Source organism: Aythya marila (genome assembly GCF_965140915.1).
Source record: "Aythya marila genome assembly, chromosome: 1".
In the NCBI taxonomy this organism is placed as follows: domain Eukaryota; kingdom Metazoa; phylum Chordata; class Aves; order Anseriformes; family Anatidae; genus Aythya; species Aythya marila.
Window position 1 is genome coordinate 132,034,008 of NC_139042.1, and position 19,036 is coordinate 132,053,043.

Consider the following 19,036-nt stretch of genomic DNA (forward strand, 5'->3'; position numbering starts at 1 on the left):
CAAATGATGTAGCAGGTCACCTGCAGTTTCCTAGTGAATTATAGGTGCTTCATCTCGATCCCTGTCACTGTTTTCTAGCTTGGGGCTGGGAACAATTGGCCTTGCTAATAAAGGCTGAGACAAAAAAGGGATTAAGTACTGGAGTTTGTAGTATATGCACGTTTCTGGTAAAAGTTTATTTCAAAATGAAAGAAGAAATATTAGGTATTGATAACTCCTCCAGATCTGAAACAGTTTCACTAAAGATAAATTATAGGGTCATGTGAGCCCAACCTAATCCTGAATTTGGGTTTATCAGACTGCCTGGGTTCTAGTAAAATCTAGGTTGAGCAGCTGGATCTCTGGATTGGTTTTGTATTAATTTGACTCTGGCTGCTGTATCCTTCCTTATTGGGGTCAGTGCTGGGTTGTAGGTGGAAGCAGCTTTTGAAGTCTTTTCTAAAGCTCTAATCTCCAACTTTCCTTCCACCTCTTACTTCTGTTTTCTTATAGGAAACAGCCACTGCCTGATTGGCTTGTCTCCTTACAGTCCAGCCACAACATACACATCTTCTAAAATGATCTTGAAGCTAGCAGGTCTCTCCTCTGGAATGAAGCTTAGAGTACTACGTGAGGTGTCTCCACTGCTGAATTAAAAAAAAAAAAAAAAAAAAAGGAGCTGAAGTACTGTTGTATAGATTTAAAAAATGCTTGTATCAGTTTCTTTTAAAGAAAATAGTTGCCAATATTAGTGTGAAACTGCCTCTCTGCAAGTACCAAATTGCTCATACTGAATTGGCAAGACATCTATTAGGCCACTTTCTGAATTTCTTAAAGATTGTGGTGGGAAATACTGTGATCTTGGAGAAGTGAAAAGATCATTGCTTTTGTTTGAATTATTGTTTAAGTTTTCCTGCTGCTAAGTATTTATCATGATATTGGTGCTATGACTGTCTTTCATTTATGGTTTTCTTATATAGACTCTTTCCAGTCATTGCTGTGGGGTATGGGAAAATTTTAATTTTTACTTCTTTTTTGGTCCTTGAGCAATTATGTTATATTTTAGGCCCAGCCTAGGCTAGGGTTGTTTTTTTTTTTTTAATCTTTTGGCAATCAGATTTTGGAAATAAGAACATTAATAGAGGACCCTTGAAAAATTTAAAAAACAAAAATACACTAAATCAAGACTGGACTTAAGCTGTTTGAATGTACCATAAATTTTGTTTTCTTTAGGTTAGAAATAGCTCTATAATAATGAAATATCCCTGTAATATGTTCACATAACTGTGAATATTGGAAATTATGCTTTTTTTTAATTTGTGTTACGCATCACTTTCTAGATAATGTTTGTGTTAGGAATTTTTGTGGTTTTGGTTTTGTTGGAGTGACAGTAAATTTATAGCATTTTCTGTATTTTCTTGAATTCATGGAAGAAGTGCCTAGTACTAAATATACAATGTAAGACTTTATATCTTGTTTTCTCTAGGAGTGAAGATGAAGAACATCTTAAGATAAAAGATTTCAGGTACTAACTTTATAGCATTAAATGCTATACTCTCAAGTTGTGTATAAAGGAAGCTAGCTGATCCTCAGTCTGCATGAATTGAGGAATTGTTTCTTCTGGATTTGTTTACACATGGAGGTATTTAAGAATCATCCCACACAAAAATGGATTCAGTGAAAGCATGACAAATAATTCTTGTTCTGGAACAAGTGCTCATATATGGAATTACTTAATGATTGCCACTGCACTGTGAATTCACATCTTACCTTAATGCAAATTAAAATTCACAAAAAGTACTTGTCTAAAGCATTATTTATGCAATATGCTAACTAGTAATTATTGTAGAAACAAGAAGGTTGGAAAAGACTTCCAAGATCATCTGGTCTACATTAAATTGAATAGAAGAAATTAAACAGTGTTCCCAACCAAATTTATAGTTTTTTAAACTCCAAAATTTGTTTTTCTTTAATGAGTACCCCAGATCACTATGTAAGACTGTATTTTGTACATTGCTTTGATACTCGTGTTGTACTGTTCATTTTTTTCCTTAGATGTTGGATTTTTATTTTATATAAAAAAAAGTATATGTTGGAAGACATTCTTGAAGGTTTGATCAACAGTTAATCTCTGTCCAGTGTTCCTTTTCACGAGCTTATTAGGAAACTTGCTCTTCTCTCTTCCTGCTTTTAACTGGGGAATGTAACAGCAGGCTTTCTGAATCATCAAGTTTCACTAAAATTTCTGTATCAATAAATTATTCTTAAATGTTAGAGGTGTGGAAGATTGTTCTGTTTTCCCATATGTTTGTAACCATTTTCCCGAGGTTCAAAGTACAAAGAGCATACATAATATATTACTTGACTGGCCCTACCCTGATACAAAGGAAAAGTGGAGTGAGCCAAGAATAACTGGTGAAAGTAAACTAAAAAAGGCTTTGGGGGGGGTGGGGGGGGAATTTGTATGAGTGATCCAAAGTTACCCATATGGAGGGGGAATTTCTTTTTTGTGCTTCCAAAGGAAAATAATTAAAAACAAAGAAGACTAAATCTTTAAAATTGTACTTCACTCTTTCTAACAGGCCAGAGTTATTGAACTTTATTATCATTAATGCTTTGTTACAATACACTGAAAAGGAAGAATTTGGGGCTCAGTTAAACAAAACACGTTGCTTGATTTGGTTAACTGCCATTGTGTCTGGTCTCAATCAGAAAGGGAAATAATCCTTATTTTAAATGAGTGGCTAGCTTGTCTTCTGAGTGAGAAGGGAATAGAATTAATTCAACTTTTCTTGACCAGCTAAACAGTAGAGGGACGATGATCAGCTAGAAAGTCAACATGCTAGACTAGAAAGAATTTGAGAAAAGGTGACCTGAGATAAAAATGTATTTGTGATGCCTTCACAGAGGCTGAAACCCTTCCTTAATTCACCTTACTAAGTGAATGAAGGGGGAAAGCTTTCTGAAATACCACTAGTGAGAAATAGATGAAGCATAGCTTTTTCTTCCAGTTTCCATAGCATCTCTTATAACCACATGTAACTGTCATTTGTGCTGTGAATAAATGCTTGTATTTGTCTTTTTTCAATATGAGTTATTTTCAAGCTAATTAAATAACAAGAAGACATTGTTCATTCTGGATTATTGTGAGTTTGCATAGACAGAGCTCAGAGATACTTCAGCAAGTGCTTAGAGCATTATTTGTTTAAAAAGAAATAGTAGTAGAATTAATTCACCATCACATTACACAGGCTAGAGAACAGCAATGTCTTCAAATGTCTACTAATGACATCAAATGTCTGGTATGCAGTAAGATGTCAAGGTATTCACTTGAGCCTCAAGGGTCACAAGAAGAATTTCAGTTTTGTAAGTCTTCATCAACTCTTGTTTCTGCCATATATGATCAAGTTGTTGCAATATTTCACTTCATTATTGTAACCGTTGCTACTTTGTTCACATGAATCCAATTGTCAAATACATGTGTATAAAAAAACATTTCAGTGCAGTGATACTTTTCATGATATATTCCATTCCCAAAATTATATTGATGAATATTATGAGGAAAATTGAGTGTTCTACACCTTAAAATATTTTTTTTTTTTATTAGAGAGGCTCACAGTCAAACAGAGAAACGAAGAAGAGACAAAATGAATAATTTGATAGAGGAATTGTCTGCTATGATACCCCAGTGCAACCCCATGGCACGAAAACTAGATAAACTTACAGTTTTACGGATGGCTGTGCAACACTTAAAATCTTTAAAAGGTAGGTTTTAGGAAACTAATCCTGACAGTCCTTGTTCTATCAGGAGTTATACTACATATTTTCTTTGATATTAAATACATCTAAGGTCTCCTGTTTTGTTTCCTTGCTGAATTCATTTGAGTCTGTTCTTCGTTTAATTTTACATTTGTAGTTTCCAGAATTTCATTTATTTATATTTTTTTCTGCTATAATAAGCAATACTTCAGTGTCTGATACCTTGTTAACTAAGGCTATACCTTTTCAAAATTACAGAAAAATCAAGCAATTTTATCTTCTGTTATTTTCTAACCCTCAAAAGTTCTGCTGTCTCTCAACTTCCCATCATACTTTCTTTAACAGTAATACCTGTGGTGCTGTACTAACATCAGTAGCTGTACTGCTAGTGAGAAGAAAATAGTCTTCAAACTATTTTCAAACTAAAAATGTTTCAAACAGTACTTCAAACTAAAAATGTTTCTGATTGCAGAGTTTGTGATTGCATCAGCCCTTTGTATTGGAATTTCCTATTTAATTATTGACTTTGTAATGTATAATGTCATTGAAAAAGACCATTTTAAAAAAATAACTAAATTCTGGGAAGACTTAAAGTTGAAAACCAAGTCACTTATGAACTATTGAATACTTCCAGTGAGTTGTTTGTCTAGCATGACATCAAAAAAAAAGTCTTCTCAACAATGGGAAACTATGCTAATCCTTACCTAAAGAAACTGATCTAAGTAGTTATAGTTACACTGATAGAGAACACAGAGAACTTACTTCAGTGATCAGTTTCATCTTTTACAGTGTAGTTTATAAAACAATGACTATTTGCATAAAACTAAAGGAGAAATTAAATTTGAATGTGATCGTCTTCTCTTTGTTTCTTTCGCTTGCAAGGACAGTAGTCAAAGTAGACAAAGAAACATAGCAAGACATATTTTAATAAAATGGTTGATGGCTGATTACATTTAAGTCTGAAACACCACAAAATTTTATAGAGTGCTACGGAAAAGTGTTGTTAAAAGCTTATGTCCCCAGCCACATAACAAAGTAAATATAGATTTCACTGAGTGGTTTTGTGTGTGAGCCAGAGTCAAACCAGGATATATTCTTTAATCTCTTTTTGCCATTCTTGCTTTGTTCAAGTGTTTTCTTTCTCCCCTAAGAAAAATTAACATCCAAATACAAGTTGCTTATTGCTTCGTCTATCAGCAGCATGCAAAATTTTTTTATTTTTATTTTTTGGCAACACTTTCAGAATAGTAATTTGTTCAGCTGTAAGCAAAGATCAAAGACTCTGTGCCTTGCCAAAAATTTGATTATGGATAAACGCATCTCATAAGAACCTCTTTAGTTGTAAGTCAAAGCAATGTATGAAATTAATTATGTGACTATCTTGACAGTTATGGACTCAGAATAATTTAGGTTGGAAGGAATTTCTGGAGGTACTCCAGTCTAAGTAGGCTGAGAATTGTGCATAAGGAAATAATGTCACATATTAGCAGGGTAGTAATTGCACTTAGAGTTTAAACAAGCATCTACATCTTGACAGTGGAATGAGAAATCTTAAGCTCAAACAGTGTTATTTTAACAATTGTTTAGGAAAACTGGACTTTATCTGCCATTGTTGTTATATGTATCTTCAAAACAAATGCTTTAAGACAATGAGAGATACTATATGGAATTACAGCAAATGCTGAAATTCATTAGCAAGTTCAACTGCTCTCAAAACAATACCTAGAAAAAAATATGAAAATACTTGTAATGGCTAAGGAGGATTTTAGTGTGTTTGCCATGGATGATAGAATAGTAATATGTTGTGCGTCAAACATACAATACCTATTCAGTGTAACTACACAGAGTGATTTTTTGGATGGCTGGATATAGTGTACTAATGAACCTTTATTCAAGCCAAAAGGATAACATAGGAATTACTCAGATTCAGCAGATATTAAGGGTTTTGAAATAAGTCTACAAAATATTTCTAGGTAATGCAGAGCTCATACTACCTTTTCTGTAGCAGTATACTGAAGATATCTGATCAGAAGCTTCCTTATTTTCTGCTAAATAAAAGGCAAGGAAGTAACTGGTGATATGCCCATATTCAGTATCAGTGTACGTTTTCTTACACTGGTTTGTTTGGTTCTTTTTTAAAAAAAAATCTTTTATAAATTTTTGTTCAGCTGTTGTGATTGAAAAGGGAATTTACAGGTTAAGAATTAAATAAAACTGTGTTGAAAGTAAATTTAAAATATATATTTTGATACTGTATGCATGTTTACAAATAAGCTATTTTCCAGGTTCCACTAGCTCTTATACCGAAGTTCGATATAAACCTTCATTTTTAAAGGATGACGAGCTCAGACAATTAATCCTTAGGGTAAGTAGAAGGCAACTCTCAGTTAAATGTTGTCCTTATTAAAGCTTGCCATTAACTTTATATTTTGAGAGAGCTGCCCCCCGATCTTTTTCTTCAAGCAAGTGCTTTGATGTAGTTGATGAGTTTTGGTTTGTAACCTCTGTACACTAAACAGGACTTTCCACTAAGATATACTCAGCACATTTCATACATAAACTGTTTTTAATGCTGATACTGAAACTTGCATGCAAGTATATGGAATGCTTTTAATTTTTCATAAATATACTTGCAGTTACTTGCTGTGCTTCAAGATGCAGAAATAATACCTGAAAGAAAATCTTCCTGTTTTTGCATGTAGTCATACACCCACACCCTCTTACCCTTTCTAATTTGCAGCTATTTTCTCTTTTTCCTTTGCTGCAATAACACAGTTTGGCAAGATCTGTAAGATGACTCCAAGTTAAGCTGTTTTGCAGCTGGCGTTCTCTTTCCCAAAGCTGTGTTTAGGAAACTCTAGCTGTCTGTAGTCGAAGGTCTGATTTGGTCCCTGCAATCTTTTTAATTGCTTTTTGGTGTGATTTTTATTTAATAGAAACATTCACGTTTAAAAGTGTACCTCCTTGTAGTCATCAATATACATTGTATATTTTAATTGTATGTTTTTAAGACAGTATCTTTGTATTTTCAGGCAGCAGATGGATTCCTGTTTGTGGTTGGATGTAACAGAGGAAAAATTCTGTTTGTCTCAGAATCAGTTTGCAAAATACTTAATTATGATCAGGTGGTTATATTTGAGTTTCTTGGTTTGTTTTTACCTTGCATTTTCTTTCAATTAGAAATATTTAAGCTTTTACATTTTACTGTATTTTATTTTTAAAAGAGTCCTTTTGTTTCTTGGAATTTCTTGGAATGTTGTTGGTAACAACAAAGTAAAACTGAATTTCCTGGAATAAGTATTTATAAGTGTGGTCAGTGTTTGTGACCTGAGTAATAGCACTGTATTTCAATTGATCATACTTAAGAGAACTGCTAGGCTAAAGGAAAAGGATATTTTGAAGACGTCCAAATTTTATCCCCATTTTTTTGTTGAACGATTAAGTGATTTTTTATTGTTCTAACCTGAGGAAAATTGGTTGTTCAGCAGCATGAGTTAATTAAAGCTCTCCTTGGTGCAGCGCCTTCAGGCTCAGATGCACCATATATCACCTCACCCACAGTAACCATCCATGTTATATAATCTTAACTTGTAGGAAACAGTGTGAGTTAGCTTAACCCATAGAATAGGCTACATATAATAACTTTGTATGAGGTGACATTTAACATCATAAGGAATTAGTACAGATAATAAAAGCACGATAACTTGTTCATGTTTCCGTGACTCCCATTCCAAAAACAGGCTAAAACAATTAGTGCTTCCATCTGTCTACTTCTATAATTTAGAAACAGTTTGTGCTTCATTCACTTTGATTAAAGGAGGAAGGTCAACTAATCTGGATTCTGTTTTATAGATTTTCTTTAAACAGAACTATGTCTTACTTAAATTAAAGTTAAATGAATCATTTTACTTTGTAACAAACATAAAGCAGATTTTTTTTGAAAACCTCTATACTGAACCTGCTCAAAAGTACAATTTGGAGTCTCTCATGTTAATCATACCTGCTTCCAAACCCATAAGATTTTCACTGTTCCAGCCAAAGTGGTTTAGAGAATTTAACTGTCTTAAGCCCTGGATTTATTTGCTTATCTAGGAACCTCTCTGGGTTATGAATCCCATTCTGCAGCATAGTCTGTTTGATAAACCTATGTATTTTGACAGGGCTGCCATTAGCCTTTCTCAGGGGCACTCATCATTTTCCCTTTTCGTTAGGGTTAGATGGGGACTGAGTAAGTGAAAGAGGCTGAATATTTATCCTGCTTTCTTTGAAGATTTTCATTAAATGTGTTTCTGGTTGTTGTTTGTCAGAGAGGTACTCCTGTTTTATGCAGTGATCATGTAGCAAGTGGCCAGGGTCCAAAATGAGTTGCAGTTTGAGTCTGGAATATGATTATCAACATAGCTCCTTTCTACCCTTTGATTTGACCTGCTGTGGTGAAGGTAGGCCATTAAAAACCAAAGCTTGCCCACTTCTGTGAGAATTCCTTCCTGTTCCAAGAGAAGGTAGCAGTACCTGCACTAGTGCAGCAGACAAGCTTTGGATGAGCAAATTGAGTGGGTTGAAAGGATCCCAGCTAGAGCAATCACTGTAAATGTCCCCTAGTAAGGAGTGCTGAAGTGAGCTGAGCCATTTGCAGCTTCCAGACAGCGCCTGGCTTAGCTGTTCTGTCCATCTAAATGAGAGCTCAGTCATTAGGTATTGTAAATTTCTTTCTTTTCCCTTCCATAACCAAAATAATCTGTGAGGGGAGTTGTTTTTCACATACCCTTCTTCGGCTTCAAGATCAGGAGTCGTGTTAAGTAAATATATAAATATATATATATTTATAGCACTTGCTCTTTATTAATATGCAACTAGTATTTTTCAGAGGGAAGTTACAAATATTTTTTTTGCTACCCCATTTATATAAAAAATAATATTAAATGGAAAGATAATGCAGATTGAAATACAGAACTTTAGAAAAAATGTGATATTTTAAAGTGTTTTTTTTTTTTTTTTTTTTTTTTTTTTTAAGTAATATAGCATGTTGTTTTTCCAGGGTGTTAAATGTGTTCAATGTCCTAAAACAGTGGGGCTCTTTTTTCTTTTCTTTTTTTTTTTTTTTTTTTTTTAATAGGCCAGTTTAATTGGACAAAGTTTGTTTGATTACTTGCATCCAAAAGATGTTGCCAAAGTGAAGGAGCAACTTTCATCTTCAGATGTCTCTCCCAGAGAAAAGCTTGTAGATGGCAAAAGTAAGTCATGTGTGAATGTACTCAGATTTCTTTTTTTAAGAGGTGTTAATAAAATCCAGTTTTTATGCAGGACATATTCATGTGTTCATATGTGCAATAAGCTCTGTTCTTATGGAGGACATATCCACATGCTTATATATGCATGGATGTACAAACTTGAAATATGATTTCTATGAGCCAGACATTTGAATGCTTATCTGCTGCCTAGAATGCACTTAAGAGTTTAAAAACTAGCCCAGAAAACAACTTACTTTAGATAATAAGAGTGATTTAAATTTGCGTTGTTAAACATTTACCAAGTTGTCATCTGACATTCTTCCTACCAGGCATACTACCTTTTTTTCTTGTATTTGATAGATCTTGTCAATACAAAAGACCTGATGTAGTCGAACATGGGATAAAATACTTCAGTATCAAGAATCCCTGTCTTCTCTGAAAATGCTAAGTGTCAATCGTAATTTAACCAAATCTTATTTTGTTTGCAGTTATTTCTAATATGGAAAGCATTATGTACTCTGCAGCTAATAACTATTTTATAGCTGACTTTTATAAGCATTTTCACACTTCTATGTACCAAACAGAAGTTGAAAGTTTATAAAGCATATTTATTAAAATATAATTCAAAATGTCATGTATGGCTTAAGTTTAATTTGGTATTTCTTTTTAATTTTGGAATATGTGTGACAGCCACGTTTTCTCTGCCCTGTTTAAGTTATTAGACCTTTTTAATTTTTAATTGCCAGGACAAAAATTAGGCAACTGAACAGTAAGGAGAATGTACTAGAAACAGAAATGAAGATTAGGCCTTGGACTCAACAGTTTTATTGCTGGATTATTTTTTTTTTTAACTACTTTACTAAATTTTTATAAGCTGGCTTGCAAGTACACACAGATTTTCAAGCTGGACCAGCTCGACTGAATTCTGGCGCTCGACGTTCCTTCTTCTGTCGGATAAAATGTAGTAGGACCACAGTCAAAGAAGAGAAGGAGTGCTTGCCCAACCCAAAGAAGAAAGGTATTCAAACAGTGTAGCTGAAGTGGGGGCTTTCTGTCTTGAAATTTGGTATATTTAAGTTCCAAGTCAGTAGCATGACCCTTGTAGTTATCACTGACTTCACAAAGTAGCTGTAGTGAAGTGTAAATATTTACTGAAGAAACATCTTGAAAAACAGTCTAATTGTACTCTTTCTCCTCCCTGTTCACTCCTGAAAAGAGGGAGGGAGGAAGGAACCTGAGTTTCAGTGCCTGTTTAGGAGCATACGCTCTGTTCTAGTCAAATTTTAAAGTCTCAGGGAAATTTTTGAAAGCACTGGAGCAGATCAGAAAAATGAAACTAAATAACATGTCTTGAAGATAAATGTATGAATCAGGCCTGCAAAATCTACTGTTTCGGAGGAAAAAAAAAAAAAGCAAGTAAAAACTTTTTTTGTCTGATTTACATTTTGTGTTGTGTGTACTTACAAAGTATGAGTTTTCTGTTTTTGTTTTTTAATGGTGAAGTTAATTTATCAATGTAATTCCATTTATTTTTTTCCAATAATTTTAATCTAGTTTATAGTTTCAATTTAGTTTTGGTATGCCTGTGCAGCAAGTATATTCTTGTCAAGTTTTCAGTGAATTAATCTTTTTTTTAAAAAAATGTAATTTCCAGCTTTTGTTTAATACCTTGGCATTGATCTTTGCAAAAGTGTGCAGAAATTACTTGATCCTGAATAAATCTTCCTCCTTTTTTATTTCAAGAACCTGTTACTGTTGAGATATATATGTTACTCTTGAATGTACAAGAATAAATTTAAAAATAGGTCTGTCATTTTAAGTATATGGAATTCCATCTCCCTTGAATGTGCCAACTAATTTGATAAGACTATTTAACATATAAATGCTTCTTCAGGAAAGCACTATTCAGGGAGATCACACTGTAAATCTGCTAAACTGACAATCACAGCAGAATAAATACCTCCGTTTTTCATTTTACAGCGGTAATTGATGGTTTCCATAGTTGATAGAGTTAATGCAGTCAAATCTATGTAAATCATAATTTGGTAAGAATACTGTTATTAAGAGTATTTTGGCAACTTGTTCTAAAGATAGTTACTGCAGCACATGGTATGTTATATCTATGCATTGATGCAAATTAGGCTATTTACATATCATATAAGCAGTGTATGCTGTAACTTAAGTCTCTTTTGATATTTGTGTTCCAAGAAAAATTGAGGAATTCAGAAGCCTTACATAAATAGAAAGTAAGCTGGATTGTTTTGGGTTGCAATCTTGGTTGATTATTTTAGTAGCTGCAGTAAAAGTATATTAAGATCATAGTGTTCATATAAGATAAATTGATATAGAAGCTACAGAATGCTGCCATGGATAATTTTAATTTACAATATATAAGAAAAAATATAAAGAAAAAGTGATCTGTGAGTTACTAGACTGTGTTTTTGTGTTTTTTTTTTTTTTTTCCTTTGAGACTGTTTGCACTGTCAACACCTATAACATATCTTACTAAATCTTATATAGGGCTAGAAGTGCTCTATCCAGGTAAGCCAAAATTAAGTAGTATAAAATTAATTTAAAAGTATTATGTAAAATTAATTATAGCCTTCTACAGTTGTTGTAGGTAAGCATAAAATATGACTGCTGCTATTATGGTGAAAGGAATAAACAACAACAACAAAAAATATTTTGAACCGTAACTGCTGATTTTATGTCTTTTTATTAGATCACAGGAAATACTGTACCATTCACTGTACTGGGTACATGAAGAACTGGCCTCCTAGCGAGGTGGGAGTAGAAGAGGAAAATGATGTGGAAAAGGACAGTAGTAACTTTAACTGTCTTGTTGCAATTGGGAGGTTACACCCTTACATTGTTCCACAAAAGAGTGGAGAGATAAAAGTCAAAGCAACAGAATTTGTTACACGATTTGCCATGGATGGAAAATTTGTTTACGTAGATCAGCGGTAAGCATTTTTTTCTGTAGTGAAGAGAAAATCAAAATGACACAGCTAGATAGGTTTTCTGATCTTTTCTGTGAGAAAGAAACATGATGTTTCAATCAGGATAGAATTTCTAGATTCTGTACACAGGAAGAGCTTTCTCCTGAATCAATGACTTTCTTTTTGGACTTTCTTTTTGTTAAACATAATGTAGCAAAAAAGTGTACCACTCTGTAGGAAAAGGTAGGCTATAAAGATGAAAATACATAATAAAATACACTCATGTATTTATTTGTAAAGAAAAATCTCAAGTTAGAGCTTCATATCTCTCTATATGACTTTTATTTGTTTATAAGTTGCACTGACAGAGAAAAAAGTAATAAGCACTTCAACAAAATTACTGCATGTTAAAATCTTCATATTTGGAACAAATACATTATATTTAAATGAGTTACCAAATTATTTCATTTGAAGTGAAAGCCAAGTTCCTATTTTCTGAACTTCTTTAAAAGGACTTTTGTCAGTAATATAGACTGAATTTCATTAATGACACTGGAGGATTTTTATTGCTTTCATTCATCTTTCATCTAAAAGTATCAGTTCAAACCTATTCCTTAACATGGCGGAGCAAAATTTAGCTATTTTTTAATGACTCATTATGTGGGTTCAGTACTCTGGCTAATTAGAAGAGCTAGTAATGATTTGTATTTTGTGTGCATTTAAATTGTGCATACACATGGTTTGCATGTTTAAACACTGTTACTTTGTCTTTCTATTGTCATTCGTTGCAAAATCTTGGTATCCTGTATTATTCATTGCAAACAGATCCAAGGTAAACTGCAGTTAATATTTCCTGTTGGTTTAGAGCTATACTAGTGCTGTATCTTTTCCCAAACATGAACACAAGCATCTATTTCTTTAAATATTCATTTTCTGCTTTATCTGATACTGAAGAAACCAAGCTTTGCAATTGTTTGAATCCACTGCAGTTCATGTTTTTATTTCTAACAGTGCAACAGCAATTTTAGGGTATCTGCCACAAGAGCTTCTAGGAACTTCTTGTTACGAGTACTGCCATCAAGATGATCACAATCATCTAGCTGAAAAACATAAAGAAGGTACAAAACAATTGGTCCTCCCAGGCTGTATACAACTACATGTAATTGCTATGTGAAAACAGTACAAATCAAAAAATCAGAAACTGGAAATTAATAAAGTTAAACAATCTTAGCATTGTCCCTTTCTACACCTACATGAAGACATGCCCACATAAAGCGTGTAAGAAAAACAGGGAGAAACTTCTGTTGTCTTGGATCTTGGTGCAGTGCTTTAATTGCAAGGGAATAACGTTAATGCTTCTTTCAACCTTCCGCTTCAATTCTTCTTTGTTAGAAAGAGGAATAAGTCCTCGAGAGCAAATATGACTAATCACTTAAATAAAGACACCAGTTATTAAAGTTCACCAAGTCTCCCTGCTAGTGGTTTGCAGAAACTTAGTACATGGGCTCATGTTTAAGATGAATAGCATTGTTATAAATGTAGTTTGATTTCAGTAGGGTTTCTGTCTTGCCAATTTTATGGCATTTGATTTGTATTTCTGATTGTCAAAAACATTTTGGCTTTATGATATCAGAAACTATTTTCTTTAGCTTAACTCTGTCCTCCAGAGTATTAGTGATCATAATTCTCCTTTCTTATTTAGTGTTGCAGAATAAAGAAAAAGTATTTACAAATTCCTACAAATTTAGAGCAAAAGATGGGACATTTGTTACTTTAAAGAGTCAGTGGTTTAGTTTCATGAATCCGTGGACCAAAGAACTGGAGTACATTGTATCAAACAACACTGTAGTATTGTAAGTAATTTGTTATATGAATTCCCTATGTTAATTTTTGTCTTATTTACAGCTAGCACTGATAGAAAGCAACCTGTTTAAGAAGCAGAACAAGACTAGAAAATATCAGCAGTGCACAAAGAGGTTGAGTAACCTGGGAAAACATTCTGCATTTACCAGTTGATTTTGATTTCAGGCTTAGGTTGTGGATTTAACTATGAAAAATGTGTGGTTCACTAGTAGAAAAATGGGAAAGAGTTTATTAAAGGAAGAGAGGAAAGATCTTTAAAGATAATAGATATGAAAAAATGGAAATGTGAAGTTACTTCTGCTTTTCTTCCTGAGCTTTGTAAGACTGCATGGTGGGCCTAATTTTAAGTGCTACCCTACCTGCCATGTGTCAGAATATGGAGAAGCATAATTGATAGATAGTAGAAATGCAAGGCAGGACAAGAAGATACTCTCCAAACTGATTGCAAAGGAAGAGCCTATGAGACAGTAAATGAATTGTTGGAGTGTGTGATTAGTTCTTCTTTTGTTACTTTTTTGTTCACTGAATCGTGCAATGGTGTTGTATTCGGATTGTTCAATAGATACTGAGGTTCTTTACCAATGACGGGGTTTTTGGGAGGGAGAGGACAGGGATTCTATTTCTGTTAGATCAAGTTGTCAAGGGAGCCTTTAACCCATTTTGTAATTAGTTCATGTCTTAAGTCAACATTGTCCACCTATTTTGCCCATGTCTTTTTTCCTCAAAAAAACAGTGAAGAGAAGTTAAAGCAGCATGTGCTGCCCAACAGACAAAGGCCACTTCTACCTGCCCTGGAGATCCAGGCATCCACAGCTGTCTGGAGGAGGAGAAAGTAGGCAGCAGCTGCAGGCAGACAGTAGCCACTGGCCTGTCCTAGTAGCAGTTGTTTCTTCTTAACTGCTCTCCGACCTAGGAATAAAAAGGGCAGCCTTGTTCTCTTGGCATGGAACACAAATAAATTGACTGTTCTTTTTTATTTGGGGAATAAGTGGAAATGAGTATTTCTCTTAGTGCCTCATAACTATCAAACAGTACAAAGGTTGAACAATGAAACATGTAAGGAATATTGCATTTTATCACCAGCTTGAGGATATTAGTTTTCCTGTGTAAAGTATTGATTGAAATCAAACACAAATACACTGGATCTTGCCATTGAAAATGTTGCTGATTTTTGTGTTTTCTTTTTTATTTAAATTTCAGAGGTCACAATGAGTCTGCTGAAGAACATATACCCTATGCTTCCCAGCCTACAGAAGGCAAGTGTCTCTTCTTACAGTTATCATAGGTGTATCTTCTGATGGATCATTAATGTTTTAGGTTTATTGAATCCAGGATTTAAGGCTAAGCTGTTTTGCAAGGGAGAAGTTTTTTAAAATATTTCTAGTGACAATTTCTAGCTACTTGCAGCATCCTAATTCATGTAATTTAGATTAATGTGATGAGAAGGGCTTGCAGCATCTCTTTTCCCTCTAGAAATTTCTACTATAGCTAGGTTTTTGCTGATAGAATATCATGTTTCTGCTACAACCTTTTCTTGTTTTGTTTTGTTTTTTTCTTTTCTCCAGTTTTCTGCAGAAATACAATTGCAATGACTTTACCTACATAATAAAGGGTGATGAATATTTTGTTAACAGTTCTGTGGTATGCACATACTCTGGTCTCTGAGGTTTTCTTTTACCTTACTAGATATTTTTCTTTAACAGCATGTTTCTGAAAGTCCAACTTGTTCTCCTTATGCTTTTTGCTTTGACTGAGATGAGAAATGGTAATAATTAAAGCTAGTAACTTCATTACTGAAGTTCAGCAGTGTTGACATTTATATTATTCAGTTATCTTTATATTTCAAGTAAGACTTATCCACCAGGAGGTTAGTATTTTAAGGAATTTAATTTCTGAAAAAAGGGAACAAAAACTGCTTTAAAGTGAATCCTCGAGGTGATTGTTCCATGCTATGTAATAAAATGTCTACAAATTTTAGATTTTATTCTAATTTATTTTATTTTTTAACTGTAGATGCTGTTAAACAATCTTTAGTGAGTGTACCTGGAATGTCCTCTGGAACGGTTCTTGGTGCTGGCAGTATAGGAACCGAAATTGCAAATGAAATATTAGAATTGCAAAGGTAATAAGCACTTAACATCGTATGTTAGGATTTTAATTAAAGATGGAGAAGAGGCATATGTGATTATGTGGGGACTGTTCAAGTTTCATTTTTAATATATGTATTAAATTATTTTTTTTGTTCAACAATGGTGTTATGAGGTACCAATTATAACCTAATATAGGTCTCATGCATGGCAGTACACATCACAAGCCTTGATAAATAGTTTTGTTCTGGGCATGCAATTTCCTTTGTTAATGGAAGAATTATATAACTATGATTTCAAAAGTATTACTGTGATGCTTCTTCACTTGAGATTGAAATGGGTAGATATTTCATTAGGGAATGGAAAATCAGTTGCCTGTGAGTAGCATTTATATTTTTCTAATAGTGTAACTCTGCCAGCAGAGACTTCTTTGAAACAGTAACCAGTGGAGTGCTTTCATAGCCTGTCTTGTCCCTTTCCTAATTGTCCTGCAGGTAGGCTAAAATAATAGTTCAGTAGCTCCCCAGTACCCAGCTGTAGATTTAAAAAAAACATAACTGCATCATTCCAAATGGGAATCCGTCCTAGATTTATGCTGTTAAAGACTGACCCTTTTAAAATTAACTAGTTTTAGTAGATTTGTAGCATAGCCAGTGAATTATAAAGGAAGAAATATAATTTTAATGTGAAAATGTACTTCTGTGTTTTTTGTATTGGGCATCCACAGTGGTGCCTGACTTGCTTATAGAGAGGTTATTACTCTATTTCAGTTTGCACCATATCAGATTTGTTGTTTAAGAACATTTTTAAAAAGCCTCTGAGGCTAATTCCAGGATTTGGGGATTCACAAGCACAGAAAAAGTCCAGTTTTGGTTACAACTCTTTTGGGAGTCAAGGTTTCCCCAGAAGCTCCAAGCACTTTTGTTAAGATCAAACATAGCATAGGGTACTATCATCTCATTAGGACAGGACAAGTCATCTGACTGTTAGTTTTGGCTAATGAAGCGATCTCTTAGACTTTAAATCTTTAACTTCCAGTTTCAAGTAAAGAAATGCAAACAAATTGTTTATGTCTACGGAGCAGTGTATTCCAAGGATCCTTGTAATTCTTTCCAGTGACACTTTTGCAACAGTACCTAAAGGACCATAGTGTAATACTAAATCGTCCAGTAAGAGATACACCAATTTTGGAAACAATGGTAGATGTGTAAGGAATAGTTTAATATGCCATAACATAGTCAGCTTCTGCTATTTCATTAGCAGATGTCTGACTCCTCAGCTCATCTGTGAGGATATTATGAGAGGCAATGTCAAAAAAATTACCTATATCAATGTAGCATCCACTACTAAATGCCTTGGTCCACCAAGCTAGTCACCTTATTGTGAAAGGTTATCAGATTGGTTAAGCATGATTTCCTCTTCATAAATCCATGCTGAATTCCAGAATTACAGATTGTCTCCTCATAACATGGCTGTCTTCTCAGCTGTCTCTTCATCGGAACACAGTAAAAACCATGGCCAGAGCCTAAGAATGATGAGTCATGGTGGTAGATGTTTCTTACTCTGTTTCACATATTTCAGAGTCACTTTCCAACAATTAAGTCATATCCCTTTATTAGAATAGTCAAATTGAACAGGGACTCATTCCTTTTGAATGGAAGGAAGAAAGGAATAAATAATTCCATAGTGATAGGAGGAAAGGACTGCTATTTTAAAAATAAAAATAAAAAATCCACCTCCAGCATGTTGACAGGTTGCTGGGATTATCTGTAAAGAAGAGGAAAAGCACTGTCAACAAAAGCAATAAAATTGGGATGTTAAACTTTGGTAATACCATTTTTAATGTTCTCTCATTAATACCACCTATAAATGGAAAGTGTTATTTTTATCAACTCTTCTGAAAGACCAAAGCTGGTAGTTCTCATCTCTGATGATCAACACCCAGGCATGAGACAAGAGCTTAACTTGATACCTCTTCTTGGAGCTTCAGCCAGGTCAATGTTATGTTCTTGATTGAGATCACTTGACCTTTGCTGAAAGGTATGTAGATCGTACATGTCATCAGCCTAAGAAAACCAGTTTATTAGGTGGATGAAAAATAAATTGCTGGATGAGGAATGAAAGAATGCATTCCTGTGAGTTTTCTTTGAAGCTACCCCTTGAAAGTTTTGATATCTGTGTTTTTTAAGAACCACAAGCAATACTCTTCATAATACTACAGAAACACAATTTCAGGTGCAGTATCTTCCTAAGCAGCAGAGGAAAATTTTGTGAGCTTTTTATGAAGATCAAGCCAACTCACTACTCTTCTGTGACAGTTCTTAGAGTTCAGCAGGTCGTAAGAGAGCAAAATTTTCATCTTAGAAAATGGAGGAATCCATCATAACAGAAAGAATTGTGGAATTTGAAGAGTGTGATATTAAATTAATCTCCCCAGTTTGGAGGAGGTTACTTTAATAAGAGTTGTTTGTTGTTTTGTTTTGTTTTTTTTTTAATGGATATTTAAATGGAATTCTGCTGTGGAGTTGAGGCACATACGAACAAGGTCTCTTTAGAGATGTTTCAGGGGAGTATTTATTACTGCACTTCCTTCCTAAGAAGAACAAATGTTCCTAGTCTCCTACAGACCTTACAGAAATTGAGTTTATTTATCAAAAAGTTAAATATTAACACTGCCATAATTTTCTGTCATTCTGTTTGCCTATCATAAGCTTGAAGCTCTTGATGATGCACATCTCCCTATCTATCAAAGATTCATTTTGTAGATGTCTTGTTTCATCATGTAAGAAAAGTATGGCTTGACTCCTTAATGGAACAGCAGTTTAATGCAACAGGACATTTACCCCTCTTTGTCTGATTTATCAAAACATCTTTTAATCAAGATCTAGTCACAGTGATAGGCCAGACTTGCTTCTCATTTGAAAAGTGCAACTGCTATGAGAAATTAAAACAAACTGTGTGAGTTCTAGGTTCAAATACCAACTTTTCAGGAAAATATTTTTGAAGGTACTGGCAGCAACGACCACATGCCTTACGAAGCTGTATCAGATAGTCTTATTTTTCAATTCATTGATTGACCTTTGTTTTTCCCATTTACATGCACATCTTGAACACTTTTTAGAACAGGAAATAGTGTTATATTGCTTTCCTTGGGAACAATCATACTACTTCTCAACTA

At 33.9% G+C, this 19,036-nt stretch overlaps 1 protein-coding gene across 16 annotated transcripts in view; it reads left to right on the forward strand.

The window, feature by feature from the left end:
- Positions 1-19,036, forward strand: part of BMAL2 (basic helix-loop-helix ARNT like 2) — a 55,576-nt gene that overhangs the window by 11,596 nt on the left and 24,944 nt on the right. For 9 of the 16 annotated variants that reach the window (XR_014319051.1, XR_014319052.1, XM_082779020.1 and 6 more), the window contains 11 exons: positions 1,466-1,504; positions 3,587-3,744; positions 6,024-6,103; positions 6,771-6,863; positions 8,855-8,972; positions 9,844-9,987; positions 11,692-11,932; positions 12,920-13,026; positions 13,611-13,761; positions 14,972-15,027; positions 15,785-15,893. Coding sequence is in view for 14 of the 16 variants with exons in the window: in XM_082779020.1 (XP_082635146.1) it covers positions 1,466-1,504; positions 3,587-3,744; positions 6,024-6,103; positions 6,771-6,863; positions 8,855-8,972; positions 9,844-9,987; positions 11,692-11,932; positions 12,920-13,026; positions 13,611-13,761; positions 14,972-15,027; positions 15,785-15,893 (1,296 nt within the window). In the remaining 2 variants the exon portion in view is untranslated. Of the gene's footprint in view, positions 1-496; positions 615-1,465; positions 1,505-3,586; positions 3,745-6,023; positions 6,104-6,770; positions 6,864-8,854; positions 8,973-9,843; positions 9,988-11,691; positions 11,933-12,919; positions 13,027-13,610; positions 13,762-14,971; positions 15,028-15,784; positions 15,894-19,036 lie in introns of those variants that run through there. The other 7 variants (XM_082779013.1, XM_082779014.1, XM_082779012.1 and 4 more) reach the window with 7 other exon arrangements.